The sequence below is a fragment of the Sceloporus undulatus genome, chromosome 5, assembly GCF_019175285.1.
Source record: "Sceloporus undulatus isolate JIND9_A2432 ecotype Alabama chromosome 5, SceUnd_v1.1, whole genome shotgun sequence".
NCBI classification, from domain to species: domain Eukaryota; kingdom Metazoa; phylum Chordata; class Lepidosauria; order Squamata; family Phrynosomatidae; genus Sceloporus; species Sceloporus undulatus.
Genome location: NC_056526.1, coordinates 83,447,812 through 83,474,298, shown reverse-complemented (window position 1 = coordinate 83,474,298; position 26,487 = coordinate 83,447,812). Strand labels below are relative to the sequence as shown.

At 40.3% G+C, this 26,487-nt stretch overlaps 1 protein-coding gene across 1 annotated transcript in view; it reads right to left on the bottom strand.

Annotated features, from left to right (window-relative positions):
* Positions 1-26,487, bottom strand: part of SRPK2 (SRSF protein kinase 2) — a 118,513-nt gene that overhangs the window by 17,977 nt on the left and 74,049 nt on the right. The window contains 11 exon segments of the mRNA XM_042467084.1: positions 2,049-2,109; positions 2,112-2,174; positions 2,176-2,244; positions 2,247-2,535; positions 6,257-6,507; positions 11,375-11,400; positions 12,104-12,269; positions 15,810-15,916; positions 19,366-19,453; positions 19,719-19,806; positions 21,353-21,461. Of these exon segments, the coding sequence (XP_042323018.1) occupies positions 2,049-2,109; positions 2,112-2,174; positions 2,176-2,244; positions 2,247-2,535; positions 6,257-6,507; positions 11,375-11,400; positions 12,104-12,269; positions 15,810-15,916; positions 19,366-19,453; positions 19,719-19,806; positions 21,353-21,461 (1,317 nt within the window).

The window sequence follows — 26,487 nt, the reverse complement described above, 5'->3', positions numbered from 1 at the left end:
ACCACGACAAGGGTCACACTTCTTTAATCCAGCTCAAACGGAAGACATCTTGTTCAGAGAAGCATTCCCAGGCATTGCATGATTACATTTGCTATCTGATGTTCTTTTTTTGTTGCCTGTTTTATTGAACCATTCTTGTACTGCTATGTACAGAGTTACATGTATTATCCTAATTATGTTCTTAGATGGTATGCCATAGGCAGGTTTTATTCTTATCATTTATTGTTTGTATGTACAGCGCTGTGCAAATCACAGCGCTAAATACATACATACATACATACATACTATAACAGGCTATGTGAATAGCAATACAAATCGTTCCCGCTCTCTTTTATGGTAATACCTTTCAATCCAAATAAAATTCCATCCCAGTCAAATGCCTTAGCACCCAACAAGGGTTAATACTACAAACAGCAAGTCAAGTATTTTGAAAGACAAGATCTTACCTGCGTTTCCTGATGGAGTACATAATCGTGAAGCAGTAGTTGGGATAGTTGGCTTGGAGTTCTATGTTGCTCATGTATCCGTGCCAGAAACCAATTACAAGAACAGCAACATACAAATGTGCATCTTTCTCTTTGGTGGTAGATAAAATATGGTCTCTTTCAGTAAGAGGCAGCAAAGTGGATGTCTGTTTAAAAATCACTGTTAAAAAGTTCTTACAAAATACTGTTTTCTTATTTGCACAATTGTAGCAGAATGTAGTATCAAAAATGGACGTATTAACCACCAATATGAGGCATCACAGGGAGCTACAGCTACTCTTATTAGAAAAGTGCAACTGCCAAAATAAAGCGTGCAAATTAAACATATGGGCTCCCTTTGTTCAGAACCTTGGAACTGTATTCATGCTGAGGATCGATAAAGACAGGAGGGATAAAAATTTTTATTTCTACCCATCTAAAAGAGCAACCAAACAAGTAATCACACTCAGAGCACCACAGAAACCCTTTTGTGAATTCCTGGAACGTGCTGCACTGGCTTGATTTTTTTACTCAACAATTTTAGCCTTCTTCCAAGATTTATGGTCATCTGGTTGGCTTCACACTTTTCAGTCTATCAATTTTTTTTAAAGTCAAGGTTCACAGTTAACAGTACATGTTCAAATAGCACTAAGAGATCCATGTTCACATCTGAACATTTCTGTTGCTCAGCAACAATTCACACATTGAATTTCCTGTTTGCTTGGCATGACTCCAGTATCTACACACAGTGGTGAACTTTCCAGGACACCAGGATTGGAGACAGCAAGTTTAGAGAAAATGATGCAAACCCTTCAAAAGGACTTCATATCCCTATGGATAAAGTGAACCAAAACAGTAGCTCACTTATTGCTACTGTATGAACAGAAAACAGTGAAAGCAAAGAACACACGGCCTATGTGCAGTAATTTGTTCTACATACATGCGTACACAGTAGCATCAGGGAAACAGCATGACAAGTAAACTTATTTGTCTAATATGCCCTCACATCACCAACATGGATTCCATCCTGGGAAAAAGGTGGGCAAAATTCAATAACAATGTAAAAGATGAAAATTGTAGGCGGTGCTGTGATCAAAAACCTGATTTAGGCCTCAAGAATTTGGGCACCTCAATAGATGCATTGATTTTTCTTTCTTTCCTGAATAGGGATCCCCATGTTGTTGTAAATGCTTCTGAATCCCCCCTCAATGTCAAAAGTCATTAACCATATGATTTGGTAGGCTGTTCATAAAACAAGCCCAAAGGCATTTTAGGTGCACAGGCCAGGCAGTTCCTTAGATCCCAGCTGTAACACAGCAATGCTGTGCTTTTAAGAAAGCATAAAATAGCTTAAGTATAGTTATGTAATGTAAAGTTTAACAAGGCATCAAACACACAACAAATGCCAACAGTACCATGTTTTGCATTCTGCGCTCTCATTTTGCAATAAGCACGCTTCTAATAACATGTTGAGCATTATACATATGTAAAAGTATGAAAAGGACAGTACACACTAAAGACAGCATTACAAAGTTTAGCCCTATCAGTGTATTCAAACACAGAACTTGGGGAAAAAAAGCTTACTTTTTGGCAAGTCTCCAGTACTAGATGCTGAAACTGTCCTGCTCCTATCATGGGATGGAGTATACTTCCCTCTCTTTCAGTAACAGTTGATTCTTCAGAAACAGCTGAACCACAACTACAACATCTAGTGCTCCAGAGAACCAGAAGCTGAGAATTCAGAAAACTGTGATTCGACAATTTTATGACATCCGTTTGTGTGCAATCACCATTAAATTGTTCATAGGAGCTCTAGTAACTGTTCATCGCTTTTGCATTTGGCTCATCAAAGATTATATTGTCAGCATTTGGGCACTCCTCCTCTTCCTCCTCTTCATCTTCAATCTGTTCGTCCAATAAGAAAGGGCCATTTATAATGTGACCATTTGTTTTAGGGGATTCTACCAGTGGGATCTGCAGACTCTGATGTGACAAGTTCCGGTTCAACGTCATCATCTTTTCTGTGTTTTCCTTTTCTGTGTCTTCCTTTTCATCCTGATCTTTGTTTCACCTTAGAAATAAATAGAGATATGCATGTTAATACATTTTCTCTCTCAGTACATGAGTAAAATTTTTGATTCTTACCACTTTGAACTATTACATACACAGTTTCAGCATTTGAACATAATAGATAGCTTCAGCTCAGTGCTATTTTACCCCGAAGGTAACCACACTGAAGAACTGTACATATTCCGGGTATATAAGTCAATTAGCCAGGCTCCAGCAGTTTTGTACGGCTATTAGGCTGAGCCACTGTTTTTAAAATCACTGGCAGTTTCCTTCTGTAGTTGCCCCTTAAAACAAAACACAGAAGTCTCATCCAGCAACTGCATTTATTAGCAACACTGAACAAAACATTGTGACCTGAACCAGTGGTAACAATAAATAATGGAGATCTGGTATTTAATAAAACTGTGAGCCTTAACAAAATACAAAAATGCATAATGTTTAGTTCATATTATTCTACACATTTGACAGAATTAGTGATGCACCTTTGGCCAAATGCAAATAAATGCTGCCCAGATCACCTAGCCAATGTGTCCAAGGGTTTGCATACTGTGTTCTACCATCAGTTGTGTGCTGTTCTCCTTTCTCATTTACACTGTTATGTGGTTATTTTACATCCATACCGGCACTGAGTTAACACTGAATGAGATTTGGGATAGTGGCTTGGCAGTAACTATCGTTAGAAAAAATGGTAGTACAATTGTAACTGTCATTAGCTTCAAAACTGAAATGGAGGGTGGAATGCTGAAGTAGGACAGATGCACAACAAAGCCGTGTTACAGACAGCCAAAATAAAGCTGCTTCGAGTCACAGTGGAGGTATGGTGTTTCTTGATGCATGCGTCCTAAGAGTCCAGAAGCGCACACGCAACGGGCCGGGGGGGTGGGGGGGGGGGGTGGGTGGTGGGGTAGGGGGGGGTGGGGGGGGGGAGAGGAGTGGGGGGGTTGGGGGGGGGGGGGGGGGGGGGGGGTGGTGGGATGGGGGGGGGGGGGTGGGGGGGGGGGAGGGAGGGGGGGGGGGGCGACAGGCTCCAGTCCTTAGGGCTGAGCGTGGCCTGTGGTTGGTGCGACTTCTTGGTCGTGCTTAGGACACATCCTCATTGACCCGCAGCCATTAGGCCTCCACTTTGACTGCGCATGGTTGTCCGCTTATTGTGTGTGGCTTGGGCTGGAACAAGGCCCAACATTTCACTATAACCTACCGTGTATCGTCTCTAAGAAACAAAGACTTAATAGATCCATTTCATTAGCCCATTTTTGCTTGTCTTTTTTCAAAAAATATTGATTTGGGGCTCCTTCCTTTGTGGTCATTTCATCCTTTCATTTTGAAGCAATTGCTGCAATGGTGGGTGAGCGATATAGCAAGATGAGCTCAAGCTGGACACGAACGAGCCAGATGTGGGTGTGGCAGGAAGTGTCAAGCAAAGAAGTAAGATCCACCACATATGTAAGCTCTATGGATGGCAGCTTGTGCCCGTCACTGTGTAACAGCTGTCTTTCTCCCTCTCTCTTTTTGGCTGTCGATCCACGCGGTAAATCGTGTTCCGAATGGTTGGGCTTAGTAACAGTAGTCCAAGAGTCAATCTGTGCCATACAGCTGTAGAGCTTAGGTGGGAAATTAACGTGGAGCCCTGATTGTGGCTCCAGAGCTCATGGAAATTAGCGTCAGTAGGGGTTGGGGGATGCGCTCAGCGCGTATGGCGGGGGGGGGATGGGAGGGCGGCGTTTGTAGGTGTGTGGGGTATATGTCGTGGTATGGTACGTCGTCTCTATGCGGGGGTGCGGCGTGGGTGTTTCTGGTGTTGATGCGGTGCCATGGCTTTGGAGTTGGGGGGTTCTTAATGTGGACCAGCTCTCTACATACTAATTGCAGCAGTGTCGGGCTCGGTGCATGTGCTGTCTGAGTACGTTGTGTGATGCAAAGAAAACCAAACAACACTGTACTCATCCTCATGCCCGGGTTCTTCATCGCAACGTGCTTCTGAGGCGCGGCGCGTTGTTTAAAAGCTGGACTCGGTGTATTCCTCGCTTGTTCTGGGATTATACAGCAGAGGTTCAAACAAACTTTTGCTGCTGTCGATTTGGTTTGCTCTGGGCATCGAGCTTCCTCGCTCGGCAGCTTCTTCTAGGGCCTGCCCAACGGAGCGATTTGGGGCTAGAACATCTCGGCCGCCATATTGGAGGGAAGGGCTTTTGGGCATATGATTGTTTTTCCGGATTTACGTGTTGGGCGTCTGGCTGCGTGTTAATTTTGTTTGGTACAGGTAGTAGTTGATAGCACACAGGTCAGCAACGCCACACAACAAACCCAGTGAGCTGAATTAAATGAACAAGATAGGAGGCACGGAGAGCGGAGAAGAGGGGACGGGCGGCCGTGAGCAAGAAGGTATGTCCACTCAAAGTGAAAGGCCTGTTAATGATGTAAACACACGGGAGCACGTCAGGTGCGCGGTGAGAACCGGGTCCACCACAACAGTAACTCAAACAAGTCACAGTCGTGGAAGATAGGCGGGGGCGACACAAGACCAGGATCGCGGAAATGAGAGAAGATAGACCACAGAGAATGAAAGCGGTTGACTTAGTGTGTGATGGTGTCTAGACCGCGCTTCTGCCAACGGACTCAAGATTGGATGCCCGGGCGTCGTGTTAAGGCGGCGGGTAAAAACATTTGGTTAAAAACAAGGACAATCAACTAATTAACACGACAGTGAGAATTTAAAACATAACAAAAGATTATATACAAAGCCTCCTAGTAAAGACACATATCAAACGACCGCGAATAAATAAAAGCACCTATCTTAAGATTCGCCAGAAGGAAAAGCCTATTAGCAAGATTTGTACCGGCCGGGAAGGCCACAAAAGGGACCAACTAAGCCTCCGGAAAGGATGGTCAAGGGTGGAGCAAGCCAAGAAGGGCGCTCGCACGCCCATGCATCACCGTGAACCTGAGTATCTTGTGGTGGAAAAAACCGGCGCCGAAGCTATCGCGGTTGTCCCGGAAGAGAAGGCTCAAATAGCTGACATTAGGGCGTGCCATCAGGACCAGCACGGTGAGTGTGCCCGAGCTGTGAGCTGGGGTAGGCCCATGAGCTGCGTCACAGGACGTGTAACATCTATACCTCCACTGTGACTCGAAGCAGCTTTATTTTGGCTGTCTGTAACAGGCCAAAATTTCACTTAACCATAACAGTGTTATCTTTACTAAAAACAAGACTTAAAGAGCCTTCATTAGCCCAGTGGTGCTTCTTGTTTTAAAAAAATATATTTGGCTCCCTTGTTCATTTCATCCTTGCATTTTGAAAGCAACTTGCTACACGATATACAAGAGCTGCCATCTGCACAAATGGTCAGGATCCAAAGAAGTAATTCCACCAACATATGTAGCTCTAGGGATGCAGCCTTGTGCAACTTCAATGGAACACTGTCTTTCTCCCCTCTCTCTTTTGGCTGTCATCACCTGAAAATCTGTTCCGATGGTTTTCTTAGTAGTCCAAAGAAATATGTGCCATAGCTGTAGGCGTAGGGGAAATTATACCCTATTGGCTCCACCAGTGAAATTGCTCATGTAGCAAAACTATTCCATGGGGTTGTATAAATATAAACCCTTCTGCGATCCCTGGTTCTTTGATCTGGCCAATGTTTTTATACTAACAGACCAGAACATACTAATTCAACAGCCTCTCTGCATCTAATATAATTTTGATTGCAAAATAAAACAAACAACACTTACCATCCTCATTCCCAGGTTCTTCATCTGCAACTTCTTCTAGCTCAACAGTTTTTAGCTTGACTTCCGGGTGGTATTCCTCCTCTTGTTCATTGGATGATACAGCAGAGGTTACTTTTTCTTCTATTTTTTTCCTCTCAGCTTCTCGCTCCAGCTCTTCTATTTCCTGCAAACGCTTTTCTAGAAGCTCAGCCTGCCTCTTTTGCTTTTTTTTCAGTTTCTTCTTTTTATTTTTTGATATTTTTCCAATCTAAAAAAAACACAAAACCAGGGCTAATTACTACTACCCCAAGCAATAATCCAACATAAAGTTAAAGCCTGTGAAATGAAAACAGCACTGCCCAGTTCTGCAGAACTAACTTTCCACAAAATTTAAACTCAACAGAATTCAGAGGATGAAATAACCCCAAGTCTCAGTTACTCTGCTGGTATAAGATACATTGTTTTATTTATTTTATTTTATGTCTATGCCGCCTTTCTCCCAAAAAGGGACTCAAAGTAGCTCACAATATAAAACACATTAAAACAATTTTTTAAAAAGACAATTAAAATAACCTAATTAAAACACTACAAAGTTCAAATTTAAAACATACAAAAGTTTAAAAATATAATGTAAGACAATTCCCCCAAATAAAGCCATTCTTCCATAATTTTAAAAAGCCTAACTGCATACAAATATTTTTACCTGCCAGTGAAAGGCCAGCAGAAAGGAGGTCAGCCTAGCCTCCTGTGGAAAGGAGTTTCAGAGGGTGGGAGCAATGACCAAGAAGGCTCTCTCTCATGTCCTCACCAAGTGAGCCTGTGATCTTGGTGGGATGGAGAAAAAACCTTCTCCTGAGGATCTAGCAGGTTAGTCCAGGAAGATAAGGTTTCTCAAATAGTCTGGACATGTAGGGCTTTATACGTCATGACCAGCACTTTGAATTGTGCCCAGAAATAAACCGGTAGCCAGTGAAGCTGCTTCAACAAGAGAGTTACATGCTCCCTGTAACTGACCCCTGTCAGCATTCTGGCTGCGGTCTTTTGAACCCGCTGAAGTTTCTGAACAGTTTTCAAAGGCAGCTCCACACAGAGTGTGTTACAGCAGTCAAAGTGGGATGTAATCAAGGCACGTGTCACCGTTGCCAGATCTGACATCTCAAGGAACAGGCACAGCTGGCACATTAGTTTTAATTGTGCGAATGCACTCCTAGCCACTGCTGAAACCTGGGCATCCAGGCTCAGAGTTGAGTCCAGGACAACACTCGAACTGTGAGCCTGAAATTTCAGGGGGAATGTAACCCCATCCAGCACAGGCCAAGTCCCTATTCCCTGGTCTGCCTTATGACTGACCAGAAGCACCTCTGTCTTGTCTGGATTAAGTTTCACTTTGTTTGCCCTTATCCAGTCCCTCACTGACAGTAGACATTGGTTCAATACAGAGATAGCTTCCTTGGAATCAGATTGAAAGGAGAAATAAAGAGTTGGATGTCATCCGCATACTGGTGATACTACACCCCCAAACTCCAGATGACCAGTCCCAGTGGTTTCATATAGAAGTTGAATAACATGGGGACAGAACAGAACCCTGAGGGACCCCACAGGCCAATGGCCAGACACTCAAACAGGAGTCCCCCAAAACCACCTTCTGAATCCGCCCCTCCAGGAAAGACCAGAACCACTGCAAAGCAGTGCCCTCAAGTCCCACCCCAGAGAGGTGGCCCAGAAGGATTCCATGGTCAATGGTATTAGATAATGAGAAAGAAGCCATTACTGCTCACTTCATAAAATCTCTGCACCCTATATTTCAGATGACAAAACATTCGGCATTCCTTATGTAAGAATGGTTTTCTGCTATGCTGAATAACTCATCAATCATCATAGTTGCACTATTCAATAAATGTCCCACATACAGTAGGCCCTCCATATCTGTGGATGTGCCATCAGCGGATTACAGCATTTGCGGATGACAAGTCCACATGCGGGGGCAGCAGAGGAGAAGGAGGAAGTGGAGGAAGAGATGGAGGCAGTGATGGGAAGAAGAGGAGAAGGAGAAGAGGAAGTGGTGGTGAGGGGGAGGAGGAGAGGGGGGAAGTAAACAGCCACAGCAGGGGAGAAGGAGAGGAAGAAGAGGATGAACAAGAAGGAGGAGGAAGTAAGCAGAAACAGGGGGAGAGGAGGAGGAGGAAGGGGAGGCAGCCCCCTGCTGCCTGCCATGGTGAAAACGGCAAGGTGGGCTTTGGGTGGCTGGGCCGGTGAAGCCCCATTGCATCCACAGTTTTCGGTATTCACAAGGGGATCCAGAGAGGATCCCCTGTGGATACTGAGGGCCAACTGTACTAGCTAAGATCAAGACAGCCTAATTCTTTTTTCCCTTGAAATTAACTACATTTTGTAGGCCTAGAAAAGAAAACTTCTTGAGGAAAAAAAGAGTGGCAGATTAAATTGTGACTCCACCTCTGCATTAATCACTCCTTCCAGGAGCAGAAACCAAGTTTTTGGTTTTGTTACTCCAGCTATAGATTGGCATAGCTGACTGGAGTGAACTGGTCCCATATAAGGTGAATAGAATAACTTTGCATTCCAATGTACACTTGAATCCTATTAGTAGTTCCACTCACTGAATCAAATATCAAATGACAAGCCAACATTTAAGGAATCCCACTAATTCAATGGATTCACTCTAATTGGGACAACCAACAATATTCAGGTCAAAGTATGGTAGACTCTTTCCTGCCCTATCCTTGCACACAAAATGCCCTGTTTTGGGGGTTTCAAGTGACAGCAGATGACTGCCTACCGAGGCATGGCAGAGCCCCTCACCCTCAACTGCACTCCTCTCTCCTGGCAAATAATGGAGAGGCAACAATGTGACATCCCAGCCCCATCAGCCATCATGATGGGAGGGGTGGCAGGATTTCACTGCAAATTGATCAATTTTTTCTGTTAAGACTGAACAACACAAATTAAGCAATGCACCACAGGAGGCTCTGTACCAACAGGAAAACTAAGGTAGCATTTAGTGTACTTTTAGATGTGTACAATTTGTTAGAACTTATGTAAGATTTATTATACTGTACACCTGCGTAATACGCGGCTTCCAGCTTATGCTGAAAGCTGCACAATGGAAGAGGTTTTCAATGGGGCTCGAACTTAAGCGGAATTTGCCTTACGCGGGGGGGGGGTCGTCTGGAACGGATCCCTGCGCAAGGAAAGGGTGCACTGTATCATAAATTTCTTATTATCTACCTTTCTCAGTTTTTATTTAAATATTTAGATTGTACTCTTTAAAATGCCAACCATTTTGTTAGACATTTGCGGGAATATATATATTGTGCATTGGATGGTTACGGATGCAACTCAGAATTCCCATTAATGCAAGGTACTAGAATGCAGCCATCATCTCATAGAGATATACTGTAATTAGGTGGGAGCTTGTTTACTTCCCTCTTCCATTTTAACAACTGATCCACATGCCATATCACTACATGCTTTTGAAAGGCTTTCCTGCTTCAACAGAAATTTACCATGAAGCATAGGGGAATGGAATTTGAGAAAAATAGGTTTCACAGGTGTTTTGCATTCCAGTGAGTGGAAATGAACTGCTTAACTGAACAAGAATGCAACCTATATAGTAGCTGCTGGCAAGGAGAAAACATCATACTACAGATCTTCTATCCTGTGAAGACTTCAGCACACACTACAACTTGGATCTTGAAATCAACAGAATTTCCTTTACTTCTGTCCACATGAGAATGGAATTAACATTTTAACTCATTATAGCTAGCCTTTCACCACCCTTCCAGAAAGTATGATGAGAGGAGCCCCAGCCACTCTTATTCTCTCCAGATTCTAAATGCAACAACTGGAGGGAAGACTCTGACTCTGTCCTGATCTCCAAGCTGAAGAAAGCAGATAGTGGCTCCTTACAGACAGGCCAAAATAAAGCTGCTTTGGGTCACTTTGGAGGTATGTTGTTTAAATGATGCATGTGTCCTAAGAATCCAGAAGCCATGCCAAAGCCATGTTCCAATCCTAAGGACTAGAGCACAGCTTTGGCGCAGCTTCCGGACTCTTAGGACACATGCATCATTGAAATAGCATACCTCCAAAGTGACCTGAAGCTGCTTTATTTTGGCCTGTCGGTATGGAGCCAGTAAGACTTTTCTGGTGCTCAGTGACTAGCGCACCCCCCAAACATGTCCAAGACTTCCCTTCCAACCCCAGAAAGGAAACACTTGAGCAGTCCAACCAAAACAGCTCCCTCATCTCATCCTCAGCCATATGTCTGTAAGCCATTAATAAGAATGTACCTACTATATATACTCATGTATAAGTCTTGAAATTTTAGTCAAAAAATTGACCCAAAAAAACCTGGGCCAATTTATCCACGGGTCAAGGTAAGTACTGTACTTTAATTCTTATCAAAAAGGAAACCATGCCCTGGTGAAAGGTGAGGCCTTAATCCAGCAGTTCTCAACCTGTGGGCCGCGACTCCTTTGGGGATCGAACGACCCTTTCACAGCGGTCGCCTATCACCATTGGAAAACACATATTTCCCATGGTCTTAGGAACCCAGACACCATGTTATGGTTGGGGGGTCACCACAACATGAAGAACTGTCTTAAAGGGTCACGTTAATCTCTTCTCAGAAGTATGTAAAAGAAACATCAACCTTTTCTACTATCTCATCCATCCAACCTTTAGAGCCAGCACAAGCAGTTATGCCTGTCAAATTTTTAAAAGATCTTTAGCATCATTTTCCTTTGCTTCATCCTTTACTTCCTATGTTATATGCTGGTAAGTTTTACCCTCAACTTATCCTCAGGTCAGATCAAAATCCACAATTTTGGCCCCCAAACCTGCCCTTGATTTATACATGAGGTCGACTTATAGTCAAATATATACAGTATATTTGCCCAGAATAGGCTGTATTTAATAGTTGCACTATTAATAAAATACAATAGAAATAATGTATTTCTTACAATAGAAATAATGCATTTAGATAATTTTAGGCAAGGTATCACACATGCACAAGCGTTATCATGTAAAAATTGTGCATGGATTTTAAAATGTTATCAATTCCACTTTCAAACAGGCTAAAAGGACATATACAATAAGAAGGTTAGAGTACTTACAGGTTTCTGTTGTGGAGCAGTACTCACTAAAAATATAAACACAAAAACAAAGAAAACAGTCACATTCATAAAGTGATAAGTGCACACATTATAACATCCATAAATCCATAAAACTACTAATAGAGAAGGTGACAGCTAAAACTCTCACAGATCATTTTTAAACAGCACAAACTTTTTAAAATCTAGAGAGAAAGAGGAATGCTTACACAAGGTAGACGAAAGATTTCAGGATTCTGACACTAATATATTGTTGGTGTGGACATATAATCAGCCCACAAACCTCAAGAAAAGTTTTCATAATAATAAAAGCAAGTATAAAATCCTGAAATACAAATCTTGTGCAAACACTGACAGTCGTCCCCTGAGATTTGCTGACTTACTTCACGGTTTTGAATTTCCACAGATGGGAAGCCAGGAGGGACAAAATGGTGCGCAAGTGCAGCAAGTGCACCCATTAAAAACAATGGGGCTCCAATATTTGCAGTTTTTCTGATTCATGGGGGAGAGGGGTCTGGAACGGATCCACCGCAAATTGGAAACTGTAATATATTAAATTGTATGCTCCTGGCCAAGCATAATCAAGTTTCCAGATGACATGAGCTTGTTTTTCTTAACTTTTTAAAAACTATATATATTTATTATGCCCATTATCTTGAACTAATAAAATGTTAATCCAGCCAATATTGTGATCTAGTTTTACTTACTGAAGGTATAAATCTACTACCATACCTGCTGAGCCAGAAGGAGGAGGAGCACCAGCTTTCTGCCACTCTGTTGCTTCTGCAGCCATTCTACGTACATAGGTGTCGTCCACACACATCAGGATGTTTTCTGGTTTGATGTCCGTATGGATGATCTTACACTTGCTGTGGAGATAATCTAAACCCTGCAATACCTGATTGCAAAACGATCAAAAGGAGAAGGATGTCGTTACAAAGGAAATCTCTTGGTTTCAAAAGCTTTAAGACTAATAACATTAGTAAGGAAATGCTTAACAGGTTTTGCAGATGTTAACTACCAAAATGTTTTCTCTTGTACAATTTTTTTAAAAAAACTTACAGGTAGATAAATTACAATATCATTACAGGTTATATCAATATTACAGTATTTATTTCTTTACATGATTTTTGCCCCACCTTTCAGTAAGACATTGTTAAAACAGGGAATGACAATATAAACAAGAAAGTAACAGTAATATAATTATTGACAAATAATTTCAAAGAATGGCAACAGCATCATTAAATCCTATATTCAGTAATCAAAAACAAACACAAATGATCTATATATATATATTAAAGTTTCATAGTTTCCATGTATTTTACTATAGTGATATGTAACATGCATGATGCATGAACAGAGTGTCAGCAATTTCTGTCTGTATTTTTCAAATTAACAAGTAGCCTTGGAGGAATTTAGAGAAAGGTTTAAGCTTTTCCTTTCTTGTCAAGTACTCCAGTGGTTTTCAAACAGTGGGGTGGGACCCTGGAGGGCAAAAGAGTTGTTCAGGGGGGGTGGTGCAAGACTAGGAGACCCTGATTCTCCTCCTCCCCTCTTCCCACACTTTTTATGTTCTGGAGGGGAAGAGAAAGGTGAAGAGGACGTTTGGAGCAACCACTTCTCCCTGAAGTAGGAGGAGGAGAATAGGAAGCTTGCTGGATTGTGGTCTCAACGAGTGACATCCCAAGCTGTTGCTTCTTCTTCCCCAACCATCTCATCACTGCCCCAGTTGTCAGGATAAGACTTTGCTGCAGACTCAACATTCTCTCACGCACCCTCGGTCCCTCTCTCAGTGTGTGTGTGACTTTCTGTCACACACTAATTCTCAGATACACTCAGTAATGCTCTTTTTCTGACTCTTAGATAACATTCATTACACACAGTCGCACACACAAATTCTGTCTCTCTCTCTCACACACACGTATACACATTCACACTCTTCATCTTTTTACACACTTGTATATGCACTTGTATACTGTATACTCATATACAATACACACACACACACGTCCCTCCATATTCGCTAGGGTTAGGGGCACCAGACCCTCGTGAATATGGAAAAAATGCAAATAACAAAAACACCATGTTTCTACCTGAGAGGACACCTCTCTAGGAATCTCTAGGTCCTCCAGTGGAACTCTGTGGTCAATGTCCAACAGACACTGCCCATAAAATTGCACTGGAGGAGCTACAAATGCCTAGTAGAGTATTCTCTCTAGAAATCTCTAGGCCCATACATTACTTGTACACTTAAAATAGGCTTCTGTGTGCCCAATCTTCCTTACTGTATTAACCTCCATCATCCAGTTTATAATATGCAAGAAGCAGAGCACATAAGCCAACAAGCTGCCTTACCAAAGACAGGTACAGGAAAAAGGAAGCCACTTAGTAAAAAATGCTACCCTGTTTTCAGTTAAGATGGTGTTGAGGGATTTCAGTGCAGGAAGGGGCCACTCCTTCTTGACCATGTGAAGACAAAGAGCAATGACAGACAAATAATAAAATGAATGTTTCTGTGTGACTGCATGTGTGAGAAAGCAAACAGTATGCATGTGAGTGAAAAATGAAAGGGCATGGCTGAGGGAGCATGACTGAGTGGGAGTGTAGCTGTGTGTGGGACAATAGGTGTAAAATTTACACATGTGTTAAGTATTAAATGTATTTAAATAAAACTGTTCTAATTTGGATAATCTCATTTCCTTATAAAATGTTAAAAATGTGACTACACATGAATGTACAAACAAACCTATGCACACTAAACAAACAAAGTATTTTTATTCATATTCTACATTGAGCGGGAGGGCGCAATATCCCCATGTAGATGTAAAGGATAAAAAGTTTGAGAACCACTGAACTACTCAACATAACCATCCCCAAATTTCTATTGGAGGAAGAAATCTGAGGGAAAGGACACCCTGTTCTCCTAAAGTATGAAAGCGGCTTGGGCAATGATAATTTTGAACAAACAGCAAGAAAGGAAAATATTAAAGCAATTCTCCTTCCTGTCAATCCTGTTTCCAACTACAACCTTCAAGGCTGCTCTTCAGTTAAAAGGATTTGCCAGAAACTGTTTCTGTGTTCCCTACTTAAAAACATGTTTCACATTAAGGAGCCCTGGTGGCGCAGTGGTTAAATGCCTGTACTGCAGCCATTCACTCAAAACCAGAAGGTTGCGAGTTCAAGACCAGCAAAAGGGCCCAAGCTCGACTCAGGCTTGCATCCTTCCGAGGTCGCTAAAATGAGTACCCAGACTGTTGGGGGCAAATTAGCTTACTTGCTAATTAGCTTACTTGCTGTTCACCGCTATGATCTTTGGAATAGCGGTATATAAATAAAACAAATAATAATAATAATAATTAAGTCACTCTGACTTCAAAATCATACATCTAAGCATAGTATTATAAACAAATTCTGACAAACTTTCTATTTTCTAGACAATAATTGCTTACATTTGCAATCAACTTCAGTTTACATGAGTAAGACAAAAAGGGAAAATATGCATTACATTAACTTCTCTTAGATAGGACCAAAGCCTAGACATGAAAGGCCATGCCAGATCTATTGTTAATTGCTGCATTATGTTACTGTGGACTATTAAAGTGCCGGTATTTCTTCTGAAATGACTGGAACATTTAAAAAAGAATTGCTTCTATTTTTTAGTATTTTTTAAAATGTACACTTTTGGAAGACTTTTTTTTTACATTTCACACTGCTGTACCTAAGCATACAAAAAAGACAAATCTTGAGCAAATATTAAATGAAAAGCTAGAAATTCAGAGGAAGAAACAGATCAGACAGACCCCCTACTAATAAGAAAAAGCAGTCTGATAAGGCGAAAAGAAAGGGCTTTCTTGTGGAATTCACAATCTGGGATGCTAGGTTAATGCCCTCTATGACACCATTTTTATGCAGGATAAAGACCTTGCTTGGGCAGGCATTCATTTTATCAGTTTAATCTCCTGCATCTGTCTGTTTTTATCATTACTGTACTGCTGTCGCCATTTTGAAATTTCTTATATTTTATTACTGGATTTAACTGCCCATCTCCTTTTCTTGTGTATTGGGTCTTTAGATTTTAAGCCTAAGGGCAGGGAACTGTCTAATTACCAATTTGTAAGCCGTTCTGAGAGCATTTATAAAGAGTGGGATATAAATACAATAAACAACAATAAAAACAGCTCCTGCAATGTGTTGCACAAGTCCCAGGAAGGTGAAATAAATATTTTCTATAAATTAAATAAAAATAAAACATTTTTAATGACTGCCACTAAAAACATTCATATTGGCTACCTGCAATATCATAAATGCAAGTAACTGCCCTTTGAAGCATAGAAGGGTAAGATCTGTGAAAACACAGTCCAAATAATGTCAGCTGAGTTATAAAATTTTGCATTACAAATATTCACACATTGCAAGAAAGACTGTATTAGCATCTTACCTGTCGTATTATACTTTTTACACAACGGATGGGAAGGCCCTGATAGTTGGACTTGATTATCCATTTTAAAAGGTGATGTCCAAGTACTTCAAAAACCATACAAACATCTGAGATTTAATTAAGGAATAATGGCCAATAATTCCATTAGTCTGTAACCATCATGGAAAAAATATTACAAGTAAATATTCCATATTTTGACTATGTATGCAACAAACACAACTAAAGTATGCAAGTAAGCCTGGTGCAGATGTAATATAAATTGGGACTAAAAGCCTCTCCTCTCAACTCCCTAATCTTCTTTAAATTTAGAACATAATCTGAAATATGTTTCCAAAATAATTTCTAACAGTCCCACAGTCATCAAGGTCATGGGTGTTATAGTCTGAAAGAAACTTTTCCAAACTATAATAAAGTTATGCCTGACAATCACCCAGGATGCTGTAAAAGAGGGATCAGCAAAGAGGGGCTTGATCCCAACAAAAACAATGTTGCACTGTTGCTTCAACAAAATGGAACCCACAAAACAGACCATCATAGAGTTTAATTGTGTCAATCAGTCTGGTCTAGTCTAGTCAGGTCTGGTTGATGGTTCTACTTAGAGAGAAGGGAGTAGGATAAAGATTGGTTCAAAGCCTACTGAGCTTGAAGTTAACTCACACAAGGTACTTTATCTCTGTATGTTTCTCAATAAAAGTTATTGTTTTGCAGTGGTTGACTCTGACTGGACTGATTACTATAAATTGTAAAGAGCTTACACACTACCTAAACTAGTTTATGGAGACACTTGGGACCCTTGCCCTTATACACTTAAGGGTAGTGTAAAAGGTAAAAACAGGGTCCATATTAGTGACAGGGAACCTTCTGAGGTTGGAAGGTAAAAGCGACTTAGCTCTTTCTGAAGGTCCCATCACAATGAACTACTAGGGTTTGTAATGCTCTGGATTGTGTGTTAATGAGACAGGATGTATGAAATGGTGATAATATGGTTGGGCAGCTATTTTTACACAGCTCACTGTTGTACATAAATCTATGGATTAGTCATTTTAAAGGTCTTGGATAAAAGGTAGGGTGATAAGTTAATGGTGTCCAAAGTATGTATTTTGGGAACATACTGCTGTATGCTTCCAGCATCTTGCTATGTGCTTCCAGTAAAAAGTCCAATCAATTTACTTTATTCCTACAGCAATAATGCTTTATATTTCATTTTAATATACAGTAGTAGGAAGATCTTATTTTATCAGGTGGATGAGCTATAAGCAGAAAGCAATAGTTACCATTAGACTACTGCTAAAGATAAATACACTTTCATACTTATATACACCACCACCAAGATGTTCAAAAAATAGTATTATTATTACAGTGATGTCTATGAGGTTTTAAAATCCACTTATGTAAGAGTCATTCATTTATTCTTGGTAGTCATAGCAAAGTATAGAAAGGGATATTGTAGCCCCTTTCAGACTTACTGAGAGAAAGAAGTTTGTAGCATAAGCTTTCGTATGCTACAAACATGAGAGGTTTACACACCGGCCTGAAAGGCCAGCTGGGGGGAGGAGTCAGGGCATAGCATCTTCATGACACACACCCTGGCTCCGCTCCAGGATGCCATGCCTTGCGCCGCACCACATGTTGTGTGGCATCACAGTGCTCCTCCAGCACTGCGTCCACATGATGCAGCAGTGAAGGAGCGCCATATAGCTGTGGCATTATGGCTATCATGGCCTGGAAAGGCCAGATCGGGGCTGCGGTGTGCAGTTGCCACAGCCCCGATCTGGCTGAAGAAAGGGCAGCTGAAGGTCATCCCTTAGGGTTCGTCTGCACAGCCCCTGAGTCTACTTCATCAAATGCATGGAGTGAAATACCTATGTACAGACACTGTAGGTGTGAATAGTAACATAAATACAAACCTGTGGGTATGGTGATGGCATGCCAAGTTCAGTCATTGGAAAACAGGGGTGGGAGGCAAGATATTGCTTAAAGCTGAGATGAGAAGATACCCATATGAATGGTGGAGGGAATTTTTGGAATATAGTATATTGCCGGCTTAGAACCAGAAAGCAGATGTGATAAAATGGGCAAGAAAGTCCTCCTGAGGCTGGAGTATTAACAAGTGTTCTAATATGTTTAGTGTGCCAGGAAACCATTGCCCCTGTTCAATCCACTGTTGATAGGACTGGAGCTTGTGGATATATCCTAACTCTGCTGTTTCTCTTTCCAATCTCCCCTTGAAGATTTAGTTTTGTTTTGTTGTTCAAAGACTGCTTTTCTGAATTCTGAGATGGAATATCCAGGAAGCCTCACATGCTCTGCAACTGACTTGTGCATCCTTACTCATAATGTCTGATTTATGGCCATTTATTCTCTACACAGACCGGCCTATTTGCTTAATGTAGAGTGCTGAAGGGCATTGTTGATAGAGGATGGCATATATCACATTATAGGATGAACAAGTGAAAGTACTTCTAACATTGTGGGTGATGTGATTAGGTTGCACGATTACATTTCCTGAGTAGCTGTATGGGCAGAGGTGGCATCTGGGTTTCTGGCAAGGTTTATACCATTTTCCCATCCATGTTGTGTGTCCTCCTGTAGATAAGTAACTGTTTGAGAGTGGTAGGTTGTTTGTAGGCAAGTAAAAGCTGTCCACCAAGATCTTTTGAGATGACAACATTATTGACCAGAATAGGTTGTATCGATGCTATGTTTAAGTAATCTCAGCTGGGAGCTGTATGTGACCATTAGTGACTACACATTTACTTGGGAAATGTAATCACAAGACTTAATCACATCACCAACAGTATTAGAGGTACTTTCACAGGCCTATCCTCTAATGTGTTCTATGTAATTCTCTGTCTACGCTGGGAAAACAGGCCAATTTAGTATCAATGTAGTATCATAAATTTTCCAGGAACAGTAAATTTATTTTAGAGGATAAACATATGATCAAAATATAATATTTAAAAACACATAGCACTAAAAAAAGAAGTATCAATCACTCCCTTCTCTGCTAAAGAAGCCAATTTACATCTTTATAAGCAAAACTAAGGCACTTTTCAAAATACTGCCTCTTAGTGTCCCACAAGCTCTCATTCTGAATATTCACACAGACTTGCATCCAATGGTGTCCACCCACCAGTGGAATAGATGCCATAGGCAGAATGGACTCCCTCTTCCTTCTATAGCTTCCTGCACAGATATCATATAGGTTCCAGTCAGCTGGGGGACCTTCTAAAGCAAATTCAGATAGCACAAGGAAGAAAAACAGGGAGAGGTCCCACTGAGCAGGCAAAAGTCTAGTCACACATTGTTAGATATACCAAATTCTTTTCAGAATTTATCTTCAGTATTTCAAATACTAATAATGATACTACTGTTTCAATAGTATTATAAAATCAATCTAATATGCTTTATTTATATAGTGCAAATCTACAGCTCTAAATAAATAAATAAACAAACAAACAAATAATCCAGTGTTTCATTCTGAAAAACAAATAAGGTTTGCCTGTCGTTTAAAACCAAGACATTAGTTAAGGGGGTAGGGGAGAGAGAAAGATACGTATGCCATTCATGCCAGAAATTTTGAAGTCATCAATTAACTGTACAACCATGTCTTTATTTGGATCATTAGGGTCACTTTCACGAACCTAAAAAAAAGTTGGGAAAAATATTTTAAACAAATTTAATTTAAACTGATCTGAAATATCACCATTTAATTACATAATATAATCAAACAACATAATTTAACCATTTTTTTCATGGACACTTCAGCTAAAAAAAGTACTTTGCAATTTCAATTTTATTTGTTATGTTCTGTTTAACTAATTTCCAAGAGAATTTCCAAAATTACTCATCTGTTTAAAAAAATTACCATCACAGTAGATAAGCACAAAATATTGCCACAATACTTACACATTTAAGCAATTTTATTTCATCCAAGGCTGTCTCTGTATAATGTTGAGCACTTTTCACTACTTTCATTGCAACGAACCTTTTTCCCCTTCAAAATAATAAGTAAAAGTAACTGTCAAAGCCAGTACATTTTGCTATTAAAACACACACACACACACACACACACACACACAACAATGAATACATCCCCCCACTAGAAAAAACATGTTGGTGATATTTTAATGATATTCAAGTGACTGAAGGATAGCTTAAATTTATATATAATGGGCCCTCCACATTCGAAAAACTGCAAATAAGAAACACTGTTTTTTTTTAACCTGAGAGAACTTCTCCCTAGGAATCTTGGTCCTCCAGTGCAACTCTATAGTCAATAACTGCCAGAAGTTGGCACAGAATCACACTGGAAGACCTATAAATGGCCAGAGAAATATATCCTCTAGTAATCCCTAGGTCCTCCAGCGCAACTCTATGGTCAACTTCCAGGAGAGTTGCACTGGAGGACCCAGAGGTTGCTAGAGAGAACATTTTAATCAAATCCACAAAGGTCAAAGCCGCAAATGTGGAGGGCCGACTGTACATACAAACATACAATCTTCCAATAATGGGATGCAAAATGATTTTTTTACTGTCTGAACTAAAAGTATAATTATCATCAAAGTATCATCAAAAGTACAGTTGACTTGTTATACGCTTGTTATACGCTGGGGTTTGGTTCCAAGATCCCCCATGGATAACAAAATCCATGTATGCTCAAGTCCCATTAAATATAATGACATAGCAAAATGGTGTCCCCTTATAAAAAATGGAAAATCAAGGTTTGATATTTGAAATTTATATTTTTGTGGAGCATTTTCAAATCGTGGATGCTTGAATGCGTGTATAAAAAATCCATGTATAAGAAGGGCCGACTGTATAATTATAATACTGGCTGATGAAAACAACTGAACTTCTGAAATGGAAAAACTGAAATGTTGGCCGAAGACAAATCTCTGAACAATTTTAAGAAAAATTGGGACTTGTTGATAAAACACTTACAGTATCACTGGGGATATGAATCAGTTTTAGGTTTTATAAAATAAACAGAGTTGGTATGTTACAGAGGCATAAAATATATTACCATATATAAAGAAATATAATAATAGTGGTATATATCCATCAGTTGAGGGGGTCAGTGGTGTGTTTTGTTTTGTTTAGTAGTTTAGTTAAGTTTGTTTTTGTTTTAGTTTATTGTTGTTTGCATATGCTTGCTTTAGATATATTTGTATAAAACCTGTTTGTGATTGTGTGAAGGTTTAATATTTTTTTAAAAAATATAATTATAATACAATGCTTGACCTTTGTAAAATACAAAGGATAAATCTTGTTTGCAGTAAAACTTCCTCTTAAAGTATGTGTATTCAATATGTGCATTAATGGTTTGTTTATGAAAATATATTCAGATTCATAAGTGTTATAAATCTGAGTGAAAGAATGGACAATATTAAAACTCCTGTATTATACAGCCTACGGCAAATGGCAATGTTACATAATCCCATTCAGATTCGAATCCATTAGCAAGTTCAAAGAAAATAAATCCAATGAAGTATCATTTACATCCATTAGAAAGTTAGCATGTGAAAAAGTGTATATCTTACTGCATATCCCAGCATAGCCAGACTGTAGAGAAGTGTCCCCATCCTAATTTCCTGATGACATGATATCGGCCATTAAATAGATCTCCAATTTTCACTGGGTGATAGCCTCCTTTCCGAATATATGAAATAAGACACACATAAAATCAGCAATTTTTAATTACTTATAAACATTAGAAATTACAGTTTCCAGTATAGCCAATTTTTCAGGGAGGCTCTCAGTATAAGAGAAGATATATATATATATACACATAAAAGACCAATATCAAGCATAAAACCAAGTTCTGCTCATAAAAGACCAATATCAAGCATAAAACCAAGTTCTGCTCTTATCTATCCCATTTTACATATTCCCTACCAATCACAATGCTCCATCCTGTCTCCCAAATTCAGGGGATTTTCATGTGAAATCATGTGGTAGCTGTGTTTTGTAAAGTCCAGCTCTGGGTTTTTTTCTCATGCTACAAACTACTCCAAAGGCAAAGAAGTCTATTCCCAACCAAACAGAAGATGATTTGTTGCTGACCTATAGGTTTGCAAGACTTCAGGAAGTAATCAAATCACAGATCCATAATATATCTTTGTGGTATATTTTTAACATGATTTTAAAAGCTAAATATGAATAGGTTTATATCCAAAGATACTGGATTTCACTCTGGCCTTAATATATACTTCAAACAGCTAATAACGAATAAACTTTCTACCGTAAGTTTTTTGAAATACAAACACACAAATGGTTGTTGTGTCTCATCTACTTCAGTCCTCCACAAAGGAGTCACAATACTTTTCAAAGTAAATACACTTCTCAATCTGTAATCTGGCCTCTGTTTCTAGCTAATATGATCTATAAGATACAGGATTTCAAATAGTGGACATCATTCCCCAAATAGATTATGGCAGTGGTAATGAATTGGTTGCTTGTATCAAGAAACACTGAGGATCTCAAGTGTCCTGGAAAGCACCCCAGAGGACAAGATTCCTGTCATAAGGAAAGAAGATAGCTTGGAAATGTGAATCTAGCAAGGCCCCTATGAACTGCATCAGTTGAAATGTTCTAGGTGGGATTCTAAGTGCAAGTGGGGTTCTTGGTTATTTGCTGTGCTGCCATCCTATGTGCCTCAGCATGTAACATTATTGTGACCCTACAATCTTCATCGGGTAGCTTGCTGAGGAAGGATAACAGCTTCTAACACAGAAATTGCTGATATTTTCCTATGAAAGCACTTTAGTGTGAAATGTGGAACAATAGGGCAGATGTTGAATAGAATTTGCATCCCATGGCATCAAGCTTCTTGCCCTCCTTGTCTGTAGGGGTCAAATGAAACTTTTGTGACGACCTGGATTGTGCTGCATCAACAAATATAGGATTACGCTTAGAATGTTGCACAAGCCACTCCCACCTGGTTTCTACCAATTTATATAGGCCCTCTATCTTCAAGGTTGAAGGAACTGAAGGAGGAGTTACTCATGATTTCCTGTCCTCTTGAAGACAGCAGCGAAGAGGAAAGGAAGCTAGACACAGTGCCTGACTCTGCAACCTCTGAAAAACCGAGTCTTCGGCCACAAGCTTTGATTGTTGAACCTGAAAATTCAAATTTCTTGCCATAAACAACAAAAACACAGCAATCTAGTCAATGAAAGGCTGGATGCCATCAGTAGGCAGAGGGAGCATCACTTATGGGTTTAATGTAAGACACTGAATCTGAGTCAAACACATCTTCAGAGGTGGAAGCTTCCACTGTTGAAATGGCTTGAGATGGGCAAGTCACAGAAGGCAAGAGAAAACCAGAGTATGTTTTATAAAGATGAAGATATCTAAGGGGTATGAGATGGAAGAGAACAAGCCTGGGACAATGATGGTTGAGTACTGAGAGGAGACAGCTGATGTGCTGATGGAGAGTTGAGTTGATGGAGAAGCTGGAGACAGAGGTCAAGGGCAGCCCAATACTGAGATATACAAACTAATTCACGATGTCAAAGAGAAGTGATTAGGATCTTCCAAATGTCAGAAACATTGACAGTATTGATAGTCCTGACATTGATAATATTCTGGAGATGATGACAGCTCTGGATACCCATAGGGAGATTCCATCCTACAGGTATTAAAGCAGGTGTATGAGTCTTCCCTCTCATGTTACTGATTAGGGTTCCAAAGATACCAATCAGAATATTAGAGATTTACGACTTACGAGACAGAGATTGACAGGAACTCAAGGTAGTCAAACTCATTCAAACTCCACAGGAGAGACAATGCTGGAGTGAAACAACCCTTCTTGTGGTTATGGTATCAGCAGAAGATAACAATTTGGAAGAGAGGGAGCAGCATATTGTCTAGAAGTTGGAGGAGTGGGGCCCCTTGAACCTAAAAAAAAATCCATGATTTCCCCATCTGAAGTGTTGTGTACCACAAAAAGTTGTGGTGATTTCTCCAGTGGAAGAGCCATGTAAGCCTACTTGATCAAATGAGGTACAGGACTCAACCAAAATTGGAGCTGAGGATTCCCTCTCAGGCACCAGTGCCAGTGGCTCCTGCTAAACTGGAGGTGGAGAAACCTAATCCTGCAGGGCTTGAGTACCATGCTGAAGGGGATTGGAATCCCTAGTTCTCTTTTTCTTTTTATGTCTCTTCTGGGGAGATTGTTGACCTGTGGCAGACTCTGGAAATGGCTCTAGAGGTCTTCCTGGGGTAAGAAGCACATGAACCCAAGCAGCCAATTCCTCAGTTGGCCAGTCCAAAGATTACCCTCTGGTAGAGAACAAGGATGTTTCCATTAAGGAACATTTCAATGCAACCCACACCAATGAACCCAACATGGTCGGTACTGATTAGGCACAGGAGTCAAAGGAAGAGAGACCAACTGAGGTCATATGCAGAGGCCTGTTTTTCGCAGCCTGATCAGATGCCTTCAACATTTTCTCCCAAAGAAGAGCTTTTAAGTGGCAGTATGGTTCCTTCAGGCCTGTGAGGTAAAGGTTTGACAGTGAGATGAAGCTCTGACATTATGTCCCTTGCTGAGGCAAAGAAGACACCTCAATGCCCATCTTTCTTTGGAATTTTTTCTCCACAAAAGGTGCAACGTTTAAAGGTACTGAGGTGGTTATAAACCCGTAAGATAAAAGTAATCAGCCAAAGCTGAACTAGGAGACAAATCCAGAACAGAGACAATGAACGAAGGTAGGTCTAAGCCAAGTAATACACATATAAGCAGTCCAATACAGAAAACCAAGACAAAATGCTGAGAATAGTAATAGCAAGTACATTTCTATACTGCTTATCAGTGCACTTAAGCACTCCCTAAGCAGTTTACAAAGTGTAAACTAATTGTCACCAACAATCTGGATACTCATTTTTAACAACCTCGGAAAGATGCAAGCCTGAGTTGAGCTTGAGCTCTTTTGCGACTTCGGACCTTTACTGACCTCAGAAAGATGCAAGCCTGAGTTGAGCTTGAGCCCTTTTGCATCCTTATGGTTTGTGAGTGAGCGGCTACAATACAGGCATTTAACCACTGCGCCACCTTAAGAAGAAAGATTTAAGTCTGCAAATCCAATCCAAATCAAGCCAAATTCAGACAGAAAAGACAAACTCTCAGAAAGACTCCTAATATGTTGCGGTGGGCAAAAATGGAACTGAGGGTTTATGTGGGAAGCACACTAGCCAGGTATATGGGGAGTAGATGTTGTTACTGCCAAAACTCATATTGTGCTGTCCTAGAAGATTCCAAAACATGCACTGCCAAGGAGTAAATGACCCATTTGTGTGAGTCACAGAGACCACAATTACACAAAACCATGTAAGATTCAGATGATATTGCAACAACAGAGGCAAGTTCTGGTCCAGCAGCAGAAGCCAGTACAGTGCTAGGAGGCTCTGAAGCAAAGCAGCAGCAGTTCTTCACTCTTTTAGCAACAGTAAAAGCACACAGGATCTAACTACAGTTGGCCCTTCATTTGCATGGGGGATTCGTTCTGGACTTCTCCATGGAAACAGAGGCCCATGCATATTCATGCCTCATGCACACACCATTAGAAATAGCGGGGGTCGCCCCTCCGCGGATAGTGGAGGTCGCAGATCTCAAATCCATGAGTTAGGAGGGGTGACTGTACTTTAAACCAAAGGTAATTTTCATGTTGGAGGAATATGCACATGCACTACTAATCTCTCCTTTAGATTTCTGGAATGCGCTCTACTTGGGGCTACCCTTATACCAAGTTCAGAAGCTTCAATTGGTTCAAAATGCAGCAGCCAGATTGGTCACTGGTACATCTAGGTTTGACCATATAACACCAGTGTTGAAATCTCTTCACTGGCTGGCAATTAGCTTCTGGGCACAGTATAAAGTGTTGGTTATTACCTTTAAAGCTTGGGCCCGAGTTACTTGCAGGAACTCCTCTCCCTACACAATTCGCCCTGCACACTTAGAACATCTGGGAAGTATTTGTTGGAACATCATAACACTAGGTTAATGACAACTTCCCATAGGGCATTTACTGCTGCCATTCCAAAATTATGGAATAGCCTACTGGAAGAGATCCGTCTTATCACTACCTTTAAGAAGGAACTCAAAACAGATCTCTGCCAGCGGGCTTATCCACCGGACTCCATATAAAAGGTTATGACGATTGCTCCACTCCTGACTATGATTCTTGGCTATTGATGAATTGTTGTTTTAGAGAACTAATAGAAATGTCAGTTAATTCAGTATTAGTGTTTTATTGATCGTATTTTGTATTATTGTATCATTTTTACTGATGTAATCCCACCTCGATCATTGGAAGAGGCGGGAAATATAAATTTATTATATTATATTATTATTAATATAATTTAAAGAACATGTGCACCTACCAATGTCAAAGTTTTTTTTTAACACAAAATTAATATACTATATCACATCAAACCACTGGACACACACACACACACACACACACACACACACACACACACCTCATGTTCCACAAGGATGCATTATCTGCATCAGCAATATCTTTCTAAAGCTTTCTTCCTAAAAAGGCATAATAGCGTACAATGCACTCCAATATATATATATATATATATATATATATATATATATATATATATATATGGCTGGATGTAGTTTTAGGTCTAAGGACATTTTCCGTATTTCTAAAACTTTACT